The sequence below is a fragment of the Myotis myotis genome, unplaced genomic scaffold (assembly GCF_014108235.1).
Source record: "Myotis myotis isolate mMyoMyo1 unplaced genomic scaffold, mMyoMyo1.p scaffold_m19_p_9, whole genome shotgun sequence".
Taxonomy (NCBI): domain Eukaryota; kingdom Metazoa; phylum Chordata; class Mammalia; order Chiroptera; family Vespertilionidae; genus Myotis; species Myotis myotis.
In genome coordinates this window covers 60,536,765-60,560,573 of record NW_023416401.1, presented here as the reverse complement: position 1 = coordinate 60,560,573, position 23,809 = coordinate 60,536,765, and the positions used below count along the sequence as shown (strand labels likewise).

Genomic DNA, 23,809 nt, shown 5'->3' with positions numbered 1-23,809 from the left:
AGAGAGGGACTTGGCTGGGTCCCAGCCTCCCACTTTCCAGCCCTTGTTTCCCTCCTGCCCATGTGAGCCACCAGGTTCCCCAGGGAATGCTGCTCCTATGACAATGACCAAGGAGTGTCCCCTTGGGACTTGGGGGAGCCCAGACCACGCCAGCCCTGCTCATCCTTAATGATCCTCACGCTACATCCATGCCCTGTTGCAAATAATCATCGTTGTTTGTGCCTTGATTCTGAGAGTCCGAGCCCGCTGGGAAGTTCGGGGTGTCAGCACCCCTTCAGTGAGCCGTCTATTCATCCAGTCGGTGTTTATGGAGCACCTAGTGTATGACAGGGTCTGTGCTAGGCTCTGGGGACACAGTGTGGATAAGACCAACATGGGACCTGCCCTCAGGGACCTCACATGCAACAAACAAGGAAAATAGTAAAATGATCAACGAATGTCTGATATAGGAACTAATAAAGCAGGGGTAGGAAGTGACTGGGAGTTAATTAGGACACACGATCAGGGAAGAAGTCCCTGCTGGTGTTCAATTAAATGCTAACATCCCAGTGGGTAGCACTCAGTAGACAGCCCAGGGCTGAGGACCCCTCAGGGAGGAGGAGGAAGGAGCCACATTGAAACCAGGTTAGAGAATCCACAGAATTCTGAGCTCTCAAGTAGCCCAGCTTGATCTGGACTTGCCACCTCCTTGGCAGAGGGCTCAGGCCCTGCAGAGCTGAACTGTTAGAAAGTCCTTCCTTGGGTGGCATCCACTTTGACCTCCTGCTGTGGCCCAGCTCTGCCCAGGAGGTGGACTGTTCCCTTAGCTTCTCACAGGGGCTACAGGAAAGACCTAGCTAGGCCAGCTTGCAGGGGCCCCAAGGCCTGCCTCACCCTCCCTGTGGGCCCACAGCCACAGACCCCTATCCCTACCAGCTCCTCTTTCCCCAGACAGGCCACCAGCAGCGACTCCAGAGCCAGCCAGGCAACCTTAAATTCCACCCTGCAGTTCCCAAGTCGTGTGACCACATGCAGCCCACTTCCCCTCATTTCCTCCCATTGCACCTCCCTCACAGGGCTGTGGGGAGAAGTGGACATGAGGGTATGCAGCGAGCACTAGCCTCGGGCCCAGCAGGGCAAGCCTTCAGTGAAGGGTGCTAGTTATATGTCGGGTTTATTTCTCTCTCTGCTGGTAAAACCCAGGGTCTCAGAGCCTCCTGGGATGGTGCCTGGCACATCTGTGTTCATTGGGAAGGGCCATCTGGGGACTTCTGTCCTGTCCCAGGGGTGATGTCCTCACTTGGCCACAGGGCTAGTTGGAGGCATGGATGGTGACAAGCTGGCAGTGTCAGAAGGAAGGGCTCACTGGGGAGCTATGCTTTCTGAGCCCTGAGGGATGGACCAGGCCTCTCCTTCCTTCCCTTTCACATCTAGACGCACCAACAAAGCTGATGGTCTCAATGGACTTGGGCTGTGTATAAGGGGCAGAAACTCACTGACCCTGAGCAGGGGCTGCCTCGCCTCTCCTTCCCCGGGTCTGGCCCCTCCTGCTCCAGGTAACTGCCCCAGGCCAGTGCCTGAGGGCTGAACAGAGCAGGAGGTTCTTTGCACCATTGAGGGGCGGGAGCAGCGTCTTTGTGTCCACAGACCCAGGAGAGGTGAGTGGGGGTCGGGGGCAGCAGCATCTGTGCCAATCTTCCAGGCCACCTAGAGCTTCCCATAAACCCGTGGATCCCATGGTCAAAAACAGGAGTGGATCTTGGGGACCTTAATCCACCTCTGGCTGGGAAGAAGTGAGGACTAGCGTCTCTTGGGTGCATATGGGAAACTGAGGCTAAGAGGATGGCTCCCTGCAGGTCACATAGTGAGGGAGCACAGGCAGGGGTGGGGCCTAAGTCTCTGACTTGTCACTGGTCCAGGGATCTCTGAGGCTCAGAGAAGCTGTGGTCCTGCCTGCCTGCCCCAGCCCTACCCGGCCTGGTGTCCAGGGATTATCGGATTAGCTCAAATCATGGGGCTCCTGGTAGGATTATCAGAGGCGCCACTCTGGGGCCCTTGGGGGTGGTTTGGCGCTCAGTACCTCCGGCTCTGCCTTGGTCACCACAGATTGCTGACTCCCACCCTGGCTGGCTGCCCACTCCCCTGCTCCAGTCTGGTGGGCGGGCCGAATGGCGGGCAGGCGGCCAGCCTTGTGCATTGTGGACCTGGAATGAGGTAAAGAGTGCGGCCTAGGGGCAACCTTTTTCCTTCTGCAGGATGCTGCCCTGGGAAAGAGCCTTCCTGGCTTCCAATGTAGGCCTTGGGTGGGACTGGGTTCCTCTCCGAGCCTGTCCCCCATTCAAGAGCACTGTGAGCTGTAGTGCCCAACCCACGGCCTATTGACTTTGGAGGGCAGGGTCTGTGGGGTGTGGGAGGCACATATGGGGCAGGTGAAAGGGGCCCTTTGGTGAATGAAGGGGAGCCTGGTAACCCAGGCAGGGCTGAGCCACATGTAGGGAGGTTCCCCAGGAAGAACAAGGCTTCCTGTGGACTGGCTCTGCCCTTTCCTGTGGTGTGTGCGTGGTCTCAGTGGTCCTGTGGTGGGAGTGGGGATCAGCCTGCTCCCCAGGGCACCGCTGGGACAGAACCCAGGGGTCCTGCTCTCCACTCATAGCTCCACAGTTGGTTCACCGGAACCTACAAGAATCTGACAAGTCTGTGGGAAGGTTGGAGGGGAGAGCAGGCACTTTGGGGCCCGGGTGTTGAAGCTGCACCAGGACTTATTGTGCGACCTTAGGAAGGTGCTCCACCTCTCTGTGCCTGTTTCCTCATCTGTGAGGGTGCTCCATTCCTGTAGTGAGGAGGAGATGAGGTGCTGGGTGTGAACACACCTGTGCATTATGAAATGCTTGTGGGGGAATTTACCTGAACCCTCAAGAGAGTGAAGACTGCGTGTGGGGGTTGGGGGGGGGGGGCGGCGAGTGCCAAATGAGTGTCAAACAAACCGAGTTTCCTCCAAAGCAGCTCTAACCACAGAAAATGACAATGAGAGCAAAGATCCCATTTGCAGTCCCCCTAAAGCTTGTAAAATATCCAGGATTAAACCTGATAAGGAAAGTGCAGGATTCCTAAGAAGGAAAACTAGAGGACATGGAGAGAAGAGTCCACCTTCCAGAAAGAGAAGGGCTGACATGGCCAAGAAATGTATGCTCCATACACGAATCCACACAACTAGTGCAAGTTTAGCTGTTAAAAAAATGCAACTTGACACGCTGATTGTAAAGTTCGCCTGAAAGGGAAGTGTATGAGAAACAGAGTAATAAAGAGGAAGGTACTCACATATTCCCAAACTAGAGAAACTCGAGGAGTCCCGTGTTGGTGCAGGATGAGGCGCGGGCTCAGTGAAGTGGAAAAGAGACCAGAAGCTGTGCATTGATTCTGTTTCCAAGCTACCGAGGAAGATGGGCTCTTCAATAATGATACTGCAGTGTGGCCTTTGGGCAATAATTTAGCAAAAATGAAACTAGATCCCTACCTCACACCATGCACAAAAATAAAGTCCTGATGCATTAAAGTTTTCTACATCCAGTCCAGCCAGCATGGCTCAGTGGTTGAGCATCGACCTATGAACCAGGAGGTCATGGTTTGATTCCCAGTCAGGGCACATGCCCGGTTGTGGGCTTGATCCCCAGTGTGGGGCATGCAGGAGGCAGCCGATCAATGATTATCTCTCATCATTGATGTTTCTAGCTCTCTCTCTCCCTTCCTCTCTGAAATCAATAAAAATATATTTTTAAAAGTTTTTCTATATCCAAATCTTGTGCATGCACTAAAGAGCATTTCTACCTATATATAATATATATATGATAAAATTGGTAGAAGAAAATATAGGAGTATATTGCTATAATCTTGAAACTGTGCAGGCTCTTCCTGCAATGTATACAAGTTATCAGCCATAAAGGAAAAGAATTATTTAGCTACATAAATTTTTTTTAAAAAAATGTGTTGAACAAAAGCACTTTAAACAGTTAAAAGACAAATGATGGGAAGAAAAGTTAGAGGAGTAAGACTGGGACGGGCATTTGGGGAGGAAGTAGGCTGCCTACAGGTTTGCTTTTCAACAAATCTCAGTATGGTGTGGATTTTTAATGACAAAAATGGTTCTTATAAAAATTATGGAAGTAGCCCCAGCTGGTTTGGCTCAGTAGACAGAGCATCTGCCTGCAGACTGAAGGGTCCCGGGTTTGATTCCGGTCAAGGGCACATGTCCGGGTTGTGGGCTCAATCCCTGGTAGGGGGCGTGCATGAGGCAGCCAATCAATGATTCACTCTCATCATTGATGTTTCTATCTCTCTCTCCCTCTCCTTTCCTCTGAAATCAAGAAAAATATATTTTAAAACATTATGGAAATAATGACAGTTTGAGCATGTGTGGTTCCCAGGCCCACTGATTGCTGGGGAGAGGTGGGGGGCGGGGGAAGGAATGAGTGGCAGGAGTATGGGGTGATCCCTTGAAGCCCATCCACTCTGGAGACCATTGGAGGGCTGGGTGCTGGAGGGCTCCAGGGGCTGGTGAGGAGCCTGGCAAATGACTAGAGGGGTAGGTTCTGTACCGGAGCAGGGCCTGTCCAGTGTGCCCTGCCAAGAAACAAGCGTATTTCCGATTTATCCGCCCTTCTAATGCCCAGCTGGACCTGTGCCTGCCTCCCCATCTGCCTTGCAGGCTCCCTTGCAGGCTCCAGTTCGTGCCCTTTCCAGCTTGGCCAGCCTGCCCCACACTGGGGCCCTGCCACTCCCTCCCTGAGGACTGATCTCCTGTCACCTGCCTGGGGCCAGGTTTTCGGTGATCATTCACCCAGCACCGATTGTGTGCCCCGCTTGTGCTGACAGCTCTGTGGGTGGAGTCATAGCAGATTCTGGCAGTAGAGACTGTTTTTAGCACTTCTGTAAGCTCAAATACAGAACAGGTGGGACTGAGCTATGGCAAAGATTATGCATGCAAAACGAGTGACTAGTATAACATTTTCCCACCATCTTAACCATTTTTAAGTGTACAGTTCAATTGTTTTAAATACATTCATAATATTGTGCAACCATCACCACCATTCATCTTCACAGCTCTTTCCCTCTTGTAAAACTGTCAGAATTTCCTTCCTTTTTAAGATTGAATAATACTTCATGGCATGTACATTTTTTGTTATCCATCTGTTGATGGACATCTGATTGGTTCCACATTTTAGCTATTGTGAATAAGGCTAAGAACGTTGCTGTACAGATACCTCCTTGAGACCATCTTCAGTTCTTCTGGGCATATGCCAAGTGGAATTCCTGGAGCATATGGTAATTGTATTTTTAACTTTCCGAGCAATCACCATACTGTTTTCTGTAGTGGTTGCACCATTTCTCATTCCCACAACAGTGCCCAAGGTTCCAATTTTGCCACATCCTCTTCAACTCTTATTACTCTGTTTTTTGATAATAGCCATTTGTCATATGGGTGTGAGGTAGTATCTCACTGTAGCTTAGATGTTCATGTCCCTAATGATCAGTGATATTGAGCATCTTTTTATGTGCATATTGGTCATTTGTATATATCTTTGGAGAAATGTCTGTATCTTTGGTACGGTCCTTAGTTCATTTTTGAATTTTTTTTTTTTGTGGTTGAGTTTTAGGAATTCTTTTTGTTTTGTTTATTGTCTAAAGTTTTACATATGTCTCCTTTTTTCCCAATTGACCCCCCTTCCCCCCAGCCATTCCCACCCTGGGCAAGCCCCCACCGCCCCAGTGTGTGTGTCCATTGGTTATGCTAATATGTATGCATACAAGTCCTTTGGTTGCTCTCTAACCACCCCCCCTGCCATTTGTTCCTGGATCTATTCTTGTTCATCAAATTATGTTGATCATTACATCCCACAAATGAGTGAGATCATGTGATATTTATCTTTCCCCGACTGGCTTATTTCACTTAGCATAATGCTCTCCAGGTCCATCCCTGCTGTTGCAAATGGTAAAAGTTCCTTCTTTTTACCACAGCATAGTATTCCATCGTGTAGATGTACCATAGTTTTTTAATCCACTCATCTACTGATGGGCACTTAGGCTGTTTCCAAGTCTTAGCTATTGTAAATTGTGCTGCTATGAACATAGGGATGCATATATCCTTTCTGATTGGTGTGTCTGGTTTCTTGGGATATAGTCCTAGAAGTGGGGTTACTAGGTCAAATGGGAGTTCCATTTTTAACTTTTTGAGGAAACACCATACTGTTCTCCACAGTGGCTGCACCAGTCTGCATTCCCACCAGCAATGCACGAGGGTTCCATTTTCTCCACATCCTCGCCAGCACTTGTTTGTTGATTTGTTGATGATAGCCATTCTGACAGGTGTGAGATAGTATCTCATTGTTGTTATTATTTGCATCTCTCGGATGATTAGTTACTTTGAGCATGTTTTCATGTCTCTCGGCCTTCTGTATGTCCTCTTTTGAAAAGTGTCTATTTAGGTCTGTTGCCCACTTTTTGATTGGATTGTTTATCTTCCTTTTGTTAAGTTGTATGAGTTCTCTGTAAATTTTGGAGATTAAACCCTTATCTGAAATAGCATTGGCAAATATGTTCTCCCATGCAGTGGGCTTTCTTGTTTTGTTGATGGTTTCTTTTGTAGGAATTCTTTATATAATCTGGTTATTAATCTTTTATCAGATATATGATTCACAAATATTTTCTCCCATTCTGTGGGTTGCCATTTTACTTGTTGATATTGTTTTGATGCACAAAAGAGAAAAGTAAATGTTTGTTTATACCTGGAAAAACTGAGGTCTGGAGACGGTGTGTCCGGCCTAATGCCACGCAGCAAGTCATTTGTATGAGGCTGAAACACTCCAAGGTGGGCAGGGGTGAGATTTCCCATCTTCCACCTTATCTGGTATAACAGCCATAATCCTGTCCCCATTGCACTGTTGGGGAGACTGAGGCCCTGAGAGAGAGAGTGCGGGGTCTTGCCCAAGGTCACGCCTGAGTCAGGGGCAGAGCTCGACTTGGAGCAAGCGAGATGACTTATGTACAGCCGTCAGGCAGTTTGAATCCTGATGCTGCCATTTTCTGGCTGTGACCTCTGGCAAATCACTTTGTTCCTGGGAGCCTTCACTATCCCATCTGTGAAATGGGGCCCGTGGGGCTGTCCGTGAGGATGCCTGTGCACCCAGTACGTGATCAATCATTGCTAACCGTGGCGTCAGACATCAAATGCTAGCCCGCCCTTAATCTTTGGGGCCAAAGACACATAGACTTGGGCTGGGTCATGAAGAATAAACTTTAATCTCTCTCGGGGTGGGGGATCAGTTGGGCTGCCCTCTGGGTGGGGTCACAGAGCCATGCACTCGCACGCGGTAGAGGCAGGTAAAGCGTGGGTTCCCCCAGTTGCTTGATATCTTCACCTTGACGGCCCCAAAAGTCCGGGTGGGCTGGTTCTGGAAGAGAGTCACAGACATGGGGCAGTTCTCCCCCAGGCCCCCACTCTGCCTGTTCAGAAGGGCGTTTGGGAATGGTGGGGACCCATTTCATAGGAGGGAAAACTGAGGCCCAGAGAGGGGAATGGACAGTTCCAAGGCCACACAGCAAGTGGATACTCAGGGGCTGGGGTGGAAGATGCTAAGGCCAGAAGGACAGACACACCGATTAGGAAGGAGTCCCAGCTTTGGGGCCCTGGCACCTAGGTGCTGAGTAAATGCCCTCCCTCTCTGGGCTTTAGTTCCCTGCCTGTGAAACCGAGTGGTAACATCCGTGTCCCACAGCTGCTGTGAGCCTGAAATGAGATCTTGGAGCTGGACGACCTACTGGCACCTGGAACATAGTAGATGTAGGAGACTGGATTGTCTCTATCTCCCAGGGAATTATACAAGGGGAAACTGAGGCTGGGAGGGAGGGAATGACCGAGATCACACAGAATTTGTGGTTGGGTCAGGATTTGGACCAGTGTCAGCTCCCAAGCCTAGATATTCCACCAAGTCTCAGGGCCATTCCAGCAGCTGCTCACGAGTCCTGCTTCTGTCTCCAGCTCCCTCCCCTCCAGTCTCCCCACCTATGGCTGGACCAGGTGCTGATAATGGACGGCCCAGCATGGAGATGCTGCGTTTGAAGCCAGCGTTCCTGACCGATGGGCCCTTCCTGCTAACATCTGCTGCCCCTGGGAGGGCTCCTGGGCAGACGAGGGGAACCGGGAACTGCCAGGGGCTGCATGGATCTCAGGGGCCCACTCTTGTCCCAGCAGCAGGTCCCTCACTCTGAGCCTCCGCTTCCTTCTCTGTCAGGTGGGTTAGTGACCATCGTGCACCTCCTGGGGCCGTGGGGAGATGAAGCGGGGTCCCCTGGGCAAAGCCTGGCACCCAGTGCACTTAGTAGGTGCTCAGCAGGGCAGCTTTTCTCAGGCACCTGGAGCTGGAACGTCTGAATGATGTTTTCTGGCTGGAACTGGAACGCCCCCAGGAACACCTCCTCCCTGGGGGAGCCTTCCATACCCTGTGGAATCAGAACCAAGAAGAAAGTGTTGGGCACAGGCAGGACCTGCAGAGAGGGCTGCCACTCTCCAGCTGAGACTCGCACACGGCCCAGGATGGGGAGCTCCCTACCTCTTTGGGGACCATTCTGTTGCCGTACAGAATAATGGATAGAAAAGAGCACTGGCCTGGGACTCAGGAGGCTGAGGGTTCACCTCTACTCTGCCATTGACTTGTAGGATCTGGGCATTTCCCTGACCCTTCTCTGGACCTCAGTCTCCTTATCAGTGAAATGGGTCTCTGAGAACTAAATTAGCTGTGAAGAGCTTGGGTTGATACAGAGTAGCTGTTTATCCCCCGGCCTTGAAGGCTGCGAGCTGACTCTGACCCGGGCCATGCCCCGCCCTAACAGCGCCTCACCCAGGCCCACTAGCCTGGAACCCTGCCATCAGGAGGCCATCCCCGTAGCTAAACACTGCTCCCTGCCAGGGCTTGCTCACGTAGATGACAAAGTCCTTGGGGGCCGTGTCCAGGCTGCCCGACAGTGAGATGGTCTTGGGGATATGCTGCAGGGTGAGGTTGGACAGGTAGACCTTCTGGGCCAGTCGGATGGTCACCTGGCCGCGGTCACCTGAGAAGGCCCAGCAGTTGCCAGGTGTCACGTTGGGCTGGAGGGGCAGGGGCAAGGGAGGTTATGCTGGGTGGGTGGATGAGGACTGACTCCTCGCCCCGTCCTAGCTCCCCTAGACCTCCTCTGCCCTCCTGGGTGAGCCAGGCCCTGCCTGTCTACAACGCTTGGCTTGAGCGCCCCCAACTCCAGGAGGCTCCCCTGACTGCAGGCAGCAAGATGAGTCCTCAGCCCAAGCAGTGAGGACAGGGGCCTGTTTAGGCCCTTCAGGGTTCCCTGACCCTCAGTCTTGAGGGCTGGTGGGGCCCCTTCTAGCTAAAGCAGGTTGTCCCCTATCCCGTGCCTGTCTCCTGCTGCTGCCCAGCCTGCCCCCCAGTGGTCCCTGCTGTCTGTTCTTGCCTCTTGCCCTTGCCCCTGATTTCTCACCCCCACCCCCACCAATTGCCACTTTTGTCTGCCTCCTGCCCCTGCCCCATCTGTCTCCTGCATCAACCCCTGCCCCTGCCTCTGCCCCAGGCTCCACCCCCTTTACTCCCACCCCCAATCTCAGCTTTCCGTGAAGACCCCCAGGCCCCTGGCCGCACCCCTGCCACTCTCCCCTTGCCCGCCATGCCCCCTGCCTCGAGGATCACGTCCGGGGGCTGTGCGTAGTTCCACAGCCGGATCCAGTTCCAGTAGGAGCGAGCCTTGTCGTGATTGTATGTGGCTGATGTTTGTTCAAAGTCGATAGAGGCACCTGTATGAAAGGTGGGGGGTAGAGCACCTTTCAGCTGAGCAGCCCCCCCACTTCTGCCTGGTGGGGGGGAGCCTCACTGATTGGGCACTGACTCTGTGCCCAATGCACTTTGGACAAGCCACTGGGTCTCTCTGGAATTATAATAATAACAATAATAGAAGTAATGATAGATAACACCCACCTCATAGGGCTGCTGTGAGGATGAAATGAATCAATACCTCAGTGTTTGTCCAGCAGTGCCTGGCGCCCTCACTTATGTCATTGTCATTGTTATGGCTATTCTTACTAGTGCACCCATTTCCCAGAAGAGAAATGGATGTAAGAATTCCGTGAGCAATTCTTACACCCAGTAATTCTTACACCCATTACTCCAGCCCTCGGAGGTTAAGCTGATGCCCTCTGACCCCATCTGCTTGGGCCTGAGGGTGCCTGGGTCAGCTGGTGGCTCCTGGGCAGGGGCAATCGCCCTGCCGGCCCCACCCCACCGCCTCCCGCATGCCCTCACTCAATCGTGTGTCCTTGCAGGGGCACCTTTCAATCGGTTCCTTTGGTCTGGAATGCTTTTTCTTCCTCACCAGGTTGCAGCCCAAACGCTCCCGCCTCTGCCCAGGTCCCCTCCCTCCCAGCCACCTGCTTTATTTTTCCGAAGCTCCAATCCCCAACCGTCATTGGGCCTGTGTTGGTTTTTAATGTGGTCAGTCTTCCCCACCTGGGGCAAGGGCAGCTCTGCTGACCCCGAGGCTGGAGGACAGTGCGTGGGAGGAGGGGGGGTGGAGGGCCTCCCCTGCCCACGCCAGCCTCCATTAAAGAAAACCAGCTGGGGAGCAGGGTTAGCTCTGAAGACGAACTTCCCAGCAGCAGTGGGTGCACCAGCCCAGCCCTGAAGTCCACCCTCTGGAGAGTTTCTGAGGGAACTTGAGGTGCGCACATTGGGGGAGCTGATCACTTACCGATAGACTTTAGGGCAAAGTCCGGCTTTTCAATGTAATCTCCTTGTATCATCTTCATTATTTTCTGGGCCATTTTTTGCTGAAGAGGCAGAAAACATAAGCTGTGCACTGGTGTGTTCTTACAGATCATGGTCCACAGGTGTGTGCACACCAGTGACAGGCAGTTCTCCCCTCCCTGCCTATGGGAGCCATGGCTGGGCCCCAGTCGCTACTGGTATATTGTGAGGGAGCCCAGGCGACACAGAGCCACCCCCATCCCACCCACTGGGTTTACTCAGCGCCTTTATCCTCACTGTGACAGGGTGTCACACGTGGGAATGGAGTCTCTGTGAAGTTAAGGGCAGGGGCCCTGGAGTTAGACAGACTTTTACTGCTGTGGGGTGTTGGGCTGGTTGCTGCCCATCTCAGTCTCAATTTTCTCATCTGTACTGAGGCCTGTACTGTTATCACCCCCATTTTAAAGACCAGAACACTGAGGCACAAAAGGGTCACTTGTCCAAGGTGACACAGCTCATGAGAGGCAGAACCAGGCAGTTTGGTTCCAGAGTTCCAGCTTTTTAGCCACCGCGCTCCACTGATAGCTCAGTATATGCTGGCTATTATTTTGATTAGCCTTTTTTTTTAAAAAAAATATTTTACTTATATACATATATTTTATTCTTTAATTTTTTAAAATATATTTTATTGATTTTTTTTTTTTTACAGAGAGGAAGGGAGAGGGATAGAGTTAGAAACATCAGGGAGAAAGAAACATCGATCAGCTGCCTCCTGCACACCCCCTACTGGGGATGTGCCCGCAACCAAGGTACATGCCCTTGACCGGAATCGAACCTGGGACCCTTCAGTCACAGGCCGACGCTCTATCCACTGAGGCAAACCGGTTAGGGCTTGATTAGACTTTTTACAGCCTTGGCAGATTGTACCCTCCAAAAATGGCTACAACCAGGTCTCCCATCTCATGCTCTTCTTTTGTGACTTTGACACTCTTCCCTTTGAGTTGGGACTTAATTTCTCCCCCATCAGTCTGAGTGGGACTGTGATTCTGGCAGAAGGGATGCTGTGTGACTTCTGAACGAAGTCCTAAGGTGATCCAGCGCTGCTTGGTTCTCTGGAGACACCAGCCGCCATGTGGTGGAGAAGCCCAGACCACATGGAGAGGCCACCTTTGGCTGCTTTAATCAACAGCCTTGAGTTCCAATCCACAGCCAGCCTCAGCCTCCAACATGAGTGAAAACACCCCCGGTTAATTCCAGGCCAGGTCTCGAGTCACCCCTAGCCGTCCAGTCTTCCCCACGGAGGCCCCAGGCGTCACGGAACACTGAGAAGCCATCCTTGCTTTGTCCTACCTGAATTCCTGACCCACGGCATCTCTGAGCATAGGCGTCTATAACGCTTTAAAAAGTCATTTCTCGTGAGAATTTTCAACTTAAAATATTCAAGGACACCTGAATTGTGAGTAATATATTTACTTTTATAATACTCATTGCAAATTGATTTTTAAAATTAAATTCAAAATATTGTGGCGTGTGGGGATGGTTTCCATTTTGGATGCGTGGCAGTTAACTGGTAAAATGGTTGTTTTGCACCACTAAGCTTTGGGGTGTTTGGTTATGCAGCAGTAGTTACTATAACAATAGCTAGGGTGTTTACAGGGCTGTGATTCTGACTCTATTTTATTGATGTGGAAACTGAGGCTCAGAGAGGTTGGTGCCCATCCTAAAACAACATGTATGACTTAATAAGTCTGGGTGGGGCCCATTAATCTGAATTTCTAACGTTTTCCCAGTTAATGCTGATACTGCTGTGGGGATCACACTTTGAGGACTACTGCCTTAAAAGAAATAGCTATAGCTGCACTTCATCTGGAGGGCACTAAACCAAGTATAGACACCATTAAAGACAGAATCCAAGCTTGCCCTTTGCAGAGAAGGCTGCCACTGGGTCAGAAACTGCATTTGTGCAGGGCTAGGAGACAAAATTAGAGACTTCAGAGGCCTCAAACATCAGGATATTTATCAAATTTTTGAAGCTGCATGAGCAGCGCACTAAAAGGTTAAGCTGAAAACCTCTGACTCAATTTTATAAAAATTGCTATCCAGGTCTGAACCAGCTCAATGCATGTCTACATAGATGTGATTAGTGCACTTCATTATCCTTACAAAGGAAAGGGGGAACTCTCATTGGCAGGAGTTATAATTATCTGGAGTATCTATGGTTCTTTTGTGTACAATGTCCAGAAAACACTAAAGAATTACCAGACATGAAGAAGCAAAGAAAAAACAGACATCAGAAAGGAGGCCACAGATGATCCAGAGATTGGCTTTAGCGGACAAGGATTTTAATATAACTATGATCAGTATGTTAAGTAAAATAAAGGAAAAGATGGACAATACAGGTGAAATGTTGAAGTTTCACCATAGAATTAAAAATCTATGAAAAAGAATCAACTGTATGTTCGAGAACTAAACACTGCAATATGTGAAATTAAGAACTTAATGGAAAGATTTAACAGTAGACTGAACAGAAAAGAATATAAGATTATTAATTAGCTTAAAGAAATGTGAATAGAAAACATGAAAATTTAAGCAACTAGAAAAAAAAGAATAAAAAAACCAATCAAGTAATAGCCTAACAGTTATGTGGAATACATTCTAAAGGTCTAGCATAGATATAACTGGAGTCCCAGGAGAGGACACAGATAATAAGGAAGAAGCAATATTTTAAGAGATAATAGCTAAGAATTTCCCCAAACTATTGAAAAATATTAATCCATAGATTCTGATAAACTCAGCATCCCCCAAGTGGGTTAAATATAGAACACTGAGGGAAAAAAGAATATCTTACAGATTCTCATGGAGTTTGTAAGACCACACTTAAAGGACCAATAATAAAAGTGAGGCTTCTCAACAGCAATAGTATAAACTAGAACACAATACTGGGCTTCCTTCAAAATTCTCAGAGGAAAGTACTTTCTATCTATAATTCTATACCCGGCCAAATTATAATCAAGTATAAGGGTAGGAATAAGATATTTTCAAACATACAAGTTCATAAATTATAAATTGTGCCCTGGCTGGTTTGGCTCAGTGGATAGAGTGTTGGTCTGTGGACCGAAGGGTCCCAGGTTTGATTCTGGTCAAGGGCACATGCCTGGGTTTCGGGCTCGGTCCAATGTGCAGGAGGCAGCCAATCAGTGATTCCCTCTCATCATTGCTGTTTCTATTTCTCTCTTCCTCTCCCTTCCTCTCTGAAATCAATAAAAATATATTAAAAAAATAAATTGTACCTCTTATTTCACTCTTTTTCAGGAAGTTATTGGGGAATGTGCTTCATCAAAACTTGGGGTATAGGAAACAGGGCATCAAACAGAGAAGTTAGGTGTTTGGGGGCAGAATGGCCAGCATCTCACCTCATCTGACATGGCTTCCATCTCCTGGAGCTTGGCAACGAGCTGATTTATGGTACCTCGGAGAACCTGGATTTCCCCTGTGTGATGTCGCACCTTCTCCTGGTACATCCTTACAAGGGAGGGTGAGAACATGGACTGACCGACCTGTGGTACTATTGCCACCCTCAGCTTCTACCTTTGCCAGTCAGCCCACTAAGGACTAGCTTCACATTTTTCTACTCTCCTGGGCCTATCCCCATCTTATCTCTAAAATACTACTCATGCTCTTCCTCCTGCTTGGAATGTACTTTAACCTACCTCATTCCTTCCAAATATTCCGGAGTATTTTGTCTGCAATTAAGGATAATGCCACCAGGTAGTATCTTGTTGGTTAAAATTCTTTTCAGCTGTCTTTTGTTGAACACTAACTAGAGGCCAGGAACTATTCAAGACACCCATATTCTTTAACACCCATAATTACCCAGAGCAAGGTGGGTGTTTTGCCTCATCTAATAAATGAGGAATCAAAGACCCAGAGAGGTAAAGTGTATTGTATAAGTTTAGCCAGGTAGAGAGTACTGAAGCAGGGATTTAAACTCAGGTTGGTCTGACCTCAGAGCCCACATGGTTAGTTAATGCATCCCAGGTCCTAGCTATAGCTCTGGTTTTTAGGTGTTAATAGGACTTCTTACCTCAAGCTCTGCAGTGGAGTATTTATGCTGTCATCCTGGTGGGGTGTTGAGGAAGCAAGGGATCTCTTTGAGATGGTCTAATTTGGGCCCAATAGAGCTTCATCCATCCATTTTCCCACAACCATAAATCTGTTCATTCATCTACCTTCTTGTTTACTCTTTGATACATCCACCCATCTACCATCTATCCAAAATCCAATTTACCTTCCTTTTTATCCATCGATCCATCCATCCATCCATCCATCCATCCACATACATTCACACTCATCTATCCTCCCTTCCACTCACCATCCATCCATTTACCCTCTCCCACCCATCTACTCCATTTATCCAACCTTTCCCATCCCTCTACACTTCCATCCATCTACCTTACCTTGTCCATTTACCCTTTCATCAATCCATTTATCCCATCTATCCATCCATTCACCACTCCAACTATCTATCCTTCCATTCAACCATCCATCCATCCACCAACCCACCCATATATTCCATCTGCAGACCTCCCTACCTATTCACTTTTTCATCCATCCACTTTCCATTCACCCATTCACCCTCCAAACACTTCCCCCAACCCCTACATCCATCACTTTCATCCTCCCATCCATTCTCTCTCCATTCATACTCCCGTGTGGCCATCCTATCATCCAACACTGATAGTGGCAACCTGGTGCCTGATCCTGAGGTAGATGCTGCGGGAATGAGTAAGCTCTGCCTTCAAGGGCTGCCGGTACAGTTGGGGGAACAGTAATGATTACAGAACATTTTATCAGTGATTGATTAAAGAAAATCGTATTAGTGATCACAGAACATTGTATTAGTGATCACAGAACATTGTATTAGTGGTTACAGAAAACTGTGGGAGGAGAGAGGGGAATGTGACCACCTCTGCCTGGGTGTTCCTGAAGGAAGTGACATATTAGCTGGATCTCGGAGGAGATGAAAGAGTTCATAAGAGAAGAAAGAGGGAGGGACAAGGCCCGTCAAATATCCTTTCTCTCTAGGCCTTCTGAGCCTCTTTGCTGTCCTCAGACTGGGAGCTCTTGTCATTGGTTTCCTCCTCCTCCTTCTCCAGGAACCACATAGCAAATGATCTCATCTTATTTGAGCAGAACAAACTGCATTGAGCAGAGAGAGAAAGGTTGTTCCTTGTCCTCAACATCCCATTTTATGTGGGAGCCTTGATAAAGAAGACATGGGTTATCTCTGGGAGTGAGTGACAGGAGAGGCGTTCTGGAAGAGAGAATATTGCATCTGGTCTTTGAAAGTCACATTGTGGTGGGAGGGATGGGTTCCAGGTGAGTGGCATGGCAAAGGCAGAGACTTGGAGCTGGGATGAGTCAGGAATTGATTAGGATCCAGGTGTGGCGACAGTGAGAGAAGCTTATAGAGGTGACATTGACTGGGGAAGGTCGGTCGGCAGTATGCCTGAAGAGAGCACACACTCACCTGCCAGACTTCCACTTTGGATGGTAAATGCATCATAAACACCCAGAATCCTGTGGAGCCAGAGGAATGAGGAGGAGCTTTTTAAGATGAAAGGTTAAGAGCGTTGGGTCTGGAGTTAAGGCTTCTAGCTTCAAATCCCAATTTTGCCCCTTGCTAACATTGTGCAACGTGGGGAGACGTTACGTTACCTTTCTATACCTCAGTTTCCTCATCTGTCAGATGGGATAATAGTGATATCTACTTTATTACTGAATGATTTCATATATGCGAAGTGTCTCACATAAATCAAATAATCCATGTCTCCTCCCCCTCCCCTGTCCCAGTCCTACTGGGGATAATTGGTAGAGAGAAGAAAAGGAGGTGGTCATTTTATGATATCTGTATTGCCTGAAATCCTACTGTTTAAGCCAGCCGTGGGCAAACTACGGCCCGCGGGCCGGATCCGGCCCGTTTGAAATGAATAAAACTAAAAAAAAAAAAAAGACCGTACCCTTTTATGTAATGATGTTTACTTTGAATTTATATTAGTTCACACAGACACTCCATCCATGCTTTTGTTCCGGCCCTCCGGTCCAGTTTAAGAACCCATTGTGGCCCTAGAGTCAAAGAGTTTGCCCACCCCTGGTTTAAGCCATTAATAAAATCCTTCAAGCCAGCTGGCGTGGCTCAGTGGTTGAGCGTCAACCTATAAACCAGGAGGTCATGGTTCCATTCCCAGTCAGGGCACATGCCCGGGTTGTGGGTCGACCCCCAGTAGGGGGTGTGCAGGAGGCAGTCAATCAATGTTGTTTTTTTTATCTCTCTCTCCTTTCTCCCTTTTCCTTCCTTTCTCTCTCAAAATCAATAAAACATATCTTTTCAAAAACCTTATTTGTTGGGTTAAGTGTTCTAGGAATGTCTAAGAAATGTACCTCTGTCCCCATATATTTGAGGAGAGGAAGGAGATTCCTTTGCTTGAGGAAGCAGAGCTGTGATGTGGGAGGTGGTGGTGGTGGCTGGAAGGAAGTCACAGAAATCCAGAGAGAGGGAGTAATAATTATCGTAACATGGTTTGGAAAAAGCTTTACAGTTTTCAAAGCTTTCAAAAAATTTTCTTGGTCATTATTACATTTAATCCTCCCAGCAACACACTCATTAGACAGATGGGAAACTGGGGCTCCTAGAGGGGCTGTGTTGCCTTGGCAGTGCCAGAACCCCCCGTCTTTCCCTCTACAGAATGGGCGAGAGCCAGGGATTCCCCCACCTGGGATGGGTCAGGGCCCCGGGGACGCACCAAAAAGAAAGAGGACCAGGACACCTGTCTTTTCCATGAGCTTCTGGAAGAGCAGTTTGCATCTGGAAGACAGAGAAGCAGTGGTCAAGGCGAGGCAGGGCTTTGCACAGGCTGGCCGGTCCCTGCCTGGCCTTCAGCTCTTCCCCACCCTGAGGGGCAGGCCTTTCTCTGGGCAGTGACACCCTCTCCAGGAGGGTGGCATGCTCCTTGGCTCCATAGCAGGACAGAGGAAAGAAAGCGCTTACCCCAGCACTGGGGCCTTCAGAGGCCAATTCACTATGGTTGTTGCGTCCTCATCACACCCTTTCTCCATCTACATACTGTGTGTTCCCTCCCGTCTTCCCTCCTGGTGAATGCACCCTTCAGGGTTCAGCTCAAATGTCCCCTCCTGCTACAGCCTCCAGACTCTCACTCCCCACACTCACACTGTTTTTGGTGTCTTCCTTCCCACTCAACTGGAAGCTAATGAGTGGTGAGGGCCAAGGCTGAGCCCAGAGTAGGCATTAAGGAAACATTTAGCACGTAGACTTCAAGTGGATGAGTGAAGTGAAAGCTCTTCAGGAATTCAGAGGAGTCTTAGGGGCAGGAAGGGGAAGGGGAAAGGACGGGATGGACATTCCAGGCAGGAAGAACAGAGTGTACAAAGGTGTGGAGGTGGGAATAGAAAGAGTGGGTCCAGGAAGTGGGAACCCTAGCCTTGCTGGCCCAGTAAGTCCACAGCAGGAAGCAGAATGAGGGCAGTTCGCAAAGAAAGGGTGGGGCAGGATTTCAAAGGGCTGCAGGCTGAGGTGATGGGTCTCTGGGGAGCCACAGTATGTTCTGGGGTGAGGGTATCTGAGAAAAGCCAGGTGTGGGATAGCTTGTCTGGTCTGGAGATCAAGGGGGAGGTTCAAACCAATGAGGTTACCAGCTGCATGGTTCCAGCTCCTATCAGCCTTCCCTCACCTGCCCCTGCTCACCTGAAGTTGTTGAATAGAACCTGGTGGACCTGACTCCTTAGGATGCAGGCCAGGCAGGTGATCCATGCTGCAGAGGAGACAGAAGACCAGTGAGTAGTTGCACCCTTGTTCTTATTCTCCAACGACTTGCTGACGGTCCTGGTGAGTGTGTGTGTGGCGGGGTGGGGACTGGAGCTTGGAGACCCCCTCAACTTGCTAGTTGAGCCCAGGGCAACCCTGCTCTGCTTATGGGTAAGTGCCAGCTTGGAGTGAGTATCAGTCCTATAGGTGATTACTGCTCACATCTGGCAGTTAATAGATACTTAATGTGACACAGGAGCCCTAGGATGCGTGAATGCCCATTCCTAGACACTGGGAGCTTCTCAAGGACAGGGTCCTTGTCTGGCTCATCCTGGGTGCCAGCACTGCCCAGCGTGGAGCTAGGCAAAAAGTAGGAAGTCAGGACGATGAGTAGGCGGAAGGATACACAAATGGATGGAAAAGGGGGTTTGGAAGATAGAGGAATAGAAAGGTGGGTGAGTGGATGGGGAAAGAGAGGAAGGGTAGGATGGATGGGTTGATGACTGGATGGTTGTGAGTATTAACAAAGGTGTGGATAGCTCGGTGAATGAATGGATGGAGGACTAATGAAATGCACGGATATAACAACAAAAGGATAGGTGGACAGATGGCTGGATACATGACTTTGTGGGTGAATAAGTGGAGGGGTGAGTGGATGAACACAGAAGTGGAATACCAATCTTTAGGAGGTCTGAAGTGAGGGCCAGTTGCATCACACCATTCCCATGACTTCACCAGTGTTCTCCTGGCCCAGTGGCCAGGCCTGTGTTGGAGGAGGCGAGGGCTGGCAGTTAGCTCCTCCTCCAAGCTGCAAGTCTCCCTCCCACTCCCTCTGTCCAGCCACCGAAGAGACCCTGGCTGGAATGACACCCCTGACACCTTGATGGGAAGACACCCAGAGCTCAACCTGTGCTCTCTCCCTCCCCTGCAACCCAGCCCAGGCTTCGCACCCCTCCCCCGCCCCAAGGTCAGCCTGGCCTGAGGCAGCTCTTCAGTATATACTTACACATACACCCCATTACGAACTGAATCAGGCCTGGGGATGGGCCGTTGAGACGGAGCGGAAACAGGAAGGGATCATCTGCAGAGAACACAGGGCTGTTATGTCACTCCTGGCTTGAGGGACATGGTGCCTGCAGACACCTGGGAGCGCCCAGAGTTTGGTGTGAGCATCCCTGCCCCCTGCCCTGCCCCTTCCAGGTCACCCTGGGTTGCCCATCTGACATCTCAGAGCCTCAGCCCCTTGCTGCCCACGAAGATCCCAGGGCTCCCCTCACCCTTCCCTGCTTACTCATGTTTTGCGAGGACTCCTCTGTCATCCTGCAGGGGTTCCGGCCTCGTTGGACCGCCCTGGGGCTGACAAGATTCACAGTGGCATTTTACAATTCACAAGAAACATGGTCCCCATGTTCCAGGCTGAGAAACCAAGTTGCAGGGAAGTTTGCCCAAGAACACCAGCCTGTGAATCAGGGACAGACCTGGGTCTGCTGACCCCAAATCCAACACTGTGCTCCCAGCAACCCACTCAGTGCCTGGCACACAGTAGTAGCTCAATAAACACAGGCTGAAAGGATGCCTCTCCACCACTCCCTGGCGGGAGACGTTAGGAAAGCCCCTGGCAAACCTCTGACCTCAGTTGCTGCACCTGTAACGTGCAGGTGGTAACGCCTGTTCACCTCCCAGGAGAGGGCGGAGGGGCACCGTTTCGTAAGTGAGAAAGGGCTGCTGTCCTCACCTCCTGGGCCTGGGATCCCTGCAGAGGTGGGCCACATCGTCGAGGGGGTCACCCAGGTCCCTGGGGCTCCTTGAAGTCCGTGGCATTGGTTTCCTTCTCTAGGACGGGGAATGGAGGGAGGCTCTCTGGGAGTTGGCGAAGAGGAACTGGCTGCTACCTCAGCCTCCTATCATTCCCTGAAAGGAGTCATGCGGAATCTGCTCTGAGCTGTTGGCACTGTGACCTCACAGAGCCGGGTGGGGTGGGGGGAGGAAGGGGGGGCGACACGAGGGGCGTCGGGGAGGCTTGGCCTTGGAACTTCCTCATTGGAGGAGCCCATTCGGACCAACTTACCACTTTTTAAAAAATTAAATCTTTATTGTTCAGATTATTACAGTTGTTCCTCTCCCCCCCCCCCCCATAGCTCCCCTCCACCCGGTTCCCACCCCACCCTCTGCACTTACCCCGCCCCCCCTGCCCCCCACTGTCCTCATCCATAGGTGTACGATTTTTGTCCAGTCTCTTCCCGCATCCTCCACACCCCTTTCCCCCCCGAGAATAGTCAGTCCATTCCCTTTTCATGCCCCTGGTTCTATTATATTCACCAGTTTATTCTGTTCATCAGATTATTTATTCACTTGATTTTTAGATTCACTTGTTGATAGATGTGTATTTGTTGTTCATAATTTGTATCTTTAGCTTTTCCTTCTTCTTCCTCTTCTTAAAGGATACCTTTCAGCATTTCATATAATCCTGGTTTGGTGGTGATGAACTCCTTTAGCTTTTCCTTATCTGTGAAGCTCTTTATCTGACCTTCAGTTCTGAATGATAGCTTTGCTGGGTAAAGTAATCTTGGTTGTAGGTTCTTGGTACTCATCACTTTGAATATTTCTTGCCACTCCCTTCTGGCCTGCATGGTTTCTGTCAACTTTCCACGTTTAATAGGGGAAAAGGAGGCCTCAAGACAGGAAGGGTCATGCCAGGGTCTCAGGGGCGAGCAGGGGTGAGAGCTGAGGCTCCAAGATCCAGGCCCTGCTTTTTCTTGCTCCAGACTGCTGCTCGTTCCACGTCTCCCAGCCTTGCCACTTTCTTTGATTGTATCTGAATACATTTTAGAATGCTGAGCTTCTCACTGGTGGGCACTTTGTGTCATACAAAATAATATATGTGTGTTGTTGTTTGAATAAAGTTCTGCTTTTTACTGGGGAAACACAACGGCCTAACAGAGTGGAAATGTCTGGGTTCATTTCTTTTTTCCTGTCAGCCCTGCCTCTGGAGAGACCCTAACTGGGTTGTGAAGCTGAAATGAATTCACTTTGCCCCCTGGTGGCTGTTGCTCAAAATTGCAGGCTAAGTACCTGTGGGGAGCAGAATAATGGTTCCCCAGAGGCCTGTGTACTACAACTTGAACATGAGAATACGTTTGGTTTCATACAAAGGGCAATTAAAGCTTGCAGATGGAATTAAGGTTGCTAATCAGCTGACCTTGAGATGGGAGGATATCCTAGATTGTCCAGGTGGGCCCAGGGTTGTCGAGGGTCCTTCTAAGTGGAAAAGGAAGGCAAGGGGGGAGAGAGATGGCAGCCCGGGGGACGCTCAGCTCAGCTTGCTGGCTGTGAAGATGGAGGAAGGGGCGAGGGGCCAAGGAATGAAGGCAAGGAAATAGAGCCTCTGGAAAGGAACAAAGCCCTGCCAATACCCCGATTCTAGCCCAGGGAGACCCCGTTTGGACTTCTGACCTCCAGAACTGTAAGACAGTTCGTATTTTAAGTCACTAAGTTTGTTATTTTTATAGCAGCATTAGGAAACTAATACAGTACTCTCAAGAATATTTGGTGAAGGGGAAACCCTGAAATGTTGCCATTATAATGGGTACAAGGGTCTTAACAATTGTACATTCATTTAATAATTCAACAAATACTTACTAAGCACCTCAGTGTTCCAGGCACTGGCTGCAGGAGTGAGCAGAACCAGCTCCCGTCCCTGGGGGACACCTTGCACATAGGGTGCCACTGGACGGTGCTTGCCCTGCTGTAGGGAGGAGGGGCTGGTGGGAATCTCCCTCTTTTGTGTCTCCTGGCTGTCCCTCAGCGTCCCCTGTGCTGGAAATGCGGAGGGAGAGGAAGCGTTCGCGCTAAGAGCAAACACTGAGAGTGGCTTCTGTCAATATTTGTGGCCCTCTCCACTGAGTCTGCTGTTTGTCTCCCTACAGCCAGGGCCAGGAGTTCTGGTCTTATGCACTGGTGAACACACTGAGGCTAGGATTAGGGGGTTAGGGAGTGTGCAACTGGAGCTTCTCATTCCTTTTTGCCTATAGAATAGGATAGGGACCCTGGCTGGAGACAGGGCTGGTCCGTGTGAGCTCTGGCCTCTCAAGGGAGAGCTCACTGGTGTCTGTGGGCTCTAGTGGGGACCCAGCACAGGGTGGGCCTGGGCTCTGGGCCTGGGATTTGGGCTGGTATGGAGTCAGTGGGAGTCATGGAGGGCTCTGGAGTGGGGGGAGGCCCAGATCCCTTGTATCTGTATCCCGGGTGAGCCATACAGAGACATGAAGGGGCCTTGCCTGCAGTCATGCCATCACCTCCTATGTCCACATGCATGTATACACACAAACACACATACATTCCCACTACCATGAAACAGTCTGCTATACATATGTACATATACACACATGCACTAATACCATGTATACACAGACCCACAGACATACTCAGTATACAAAGCCCACATATACATACTGTACACATAACTTTCCACACCTGCACCCATGTAGGGTCATGTAAACAGGCATGTAACACCATAAACCAGTGTGTCAACACGCCCTTTCCATGTTTACACTCACACACAAACACTCTTTCCTCTGATGCTAATAAACATGACCAATAATTGCATTTGGAGAGAGTTTGGGATGTTAAGTAGTGGGGACTGGATCATTCACACCCTCTCGTCTGTTGTCTTCTGACTTAGGGCTCAGTGCCTGATGAGGATCAGGGCTCAGGTAGCCTCCTGCTCACCCTAAAAGGGTCATGTTTCTGGGCCAGTTTGGAGGCACGGGCCTGAGAGGTGACTGCAGCCATCCCCTGACCTTGAGCATTCTCTCCTTCCTGGGCCTGGCCAGGCCTGGCTGGAGTGATGAGAGGACCCAACTGGGAGCAGACCTCCTTCCAGAGATCTCGTGCCATTCAGGGCCCCACAGCTGCCCAACCCAGGGTCTTGCAGTGGTTGGCATCCGGGGCAGCGACGTGGCAGCCCCACTGCCCGTGTGGGATAAGACACTTTGGCACAGGCCATGTTTGCAGGGAAAACACTTGCAACCACAAGCAAACCTGTCCCTCCCCACATCCCTTCCCAGGAGGCGCTGCATACCAGGGAGCCTATAAAGCAGCTCCCCTACCTGCCTGGGGCAGTTGAGGGCTTGTCTGGGGCTGGCAGTCCACCTGTCCCAGGAACTGCCTGAGGTAGGACTCAGGAGGGGCTGGCACTCTTCCAAGGAGGAACCTCAACTTCTCCATC

At 50.0% G+C, this 23,809-nt stretch overlaps 1 protein-coding gene across 1 annotated transcript; it reads right to left on the bottom strand.

The window, feature by feature from the left end:
- Window positions 1-7,292: 7,292 nt before the first annotated feature.
- SUN5 (Sad1 and UNC84 domain containing 5) lies at window positions 7,293-20,403 on the bottom strand. The gene is made up of 13 exons (XM_036323118.1): window positions 20,318-20,403; window positions 19,874-19,932; window positions 19,589-19,663; window positions 18,523-18,589; window positions 17,564-17,625; window positions 16,291-16,340; window positions 14,845-14,879; window positions 14,174-14,282; window positions 10,765-10,843; window positions 9,699-9,814; window positions 8,951-9,118; window positions 8,386-8,472; window positions 7,293-7,424 (listed from the first exon to the last, which is right to left on the bottom strand). Exons 1-13 carry the CDS (start codon window positions 20,401-20,403, stop codon window positions 7,293-7,295), a joined length of 1,125 nt encoding a protein of 374 aa, XP_036179011.1.
- Window positions 20,404-23,809: the final 3,406 nt, after the last annotated feature.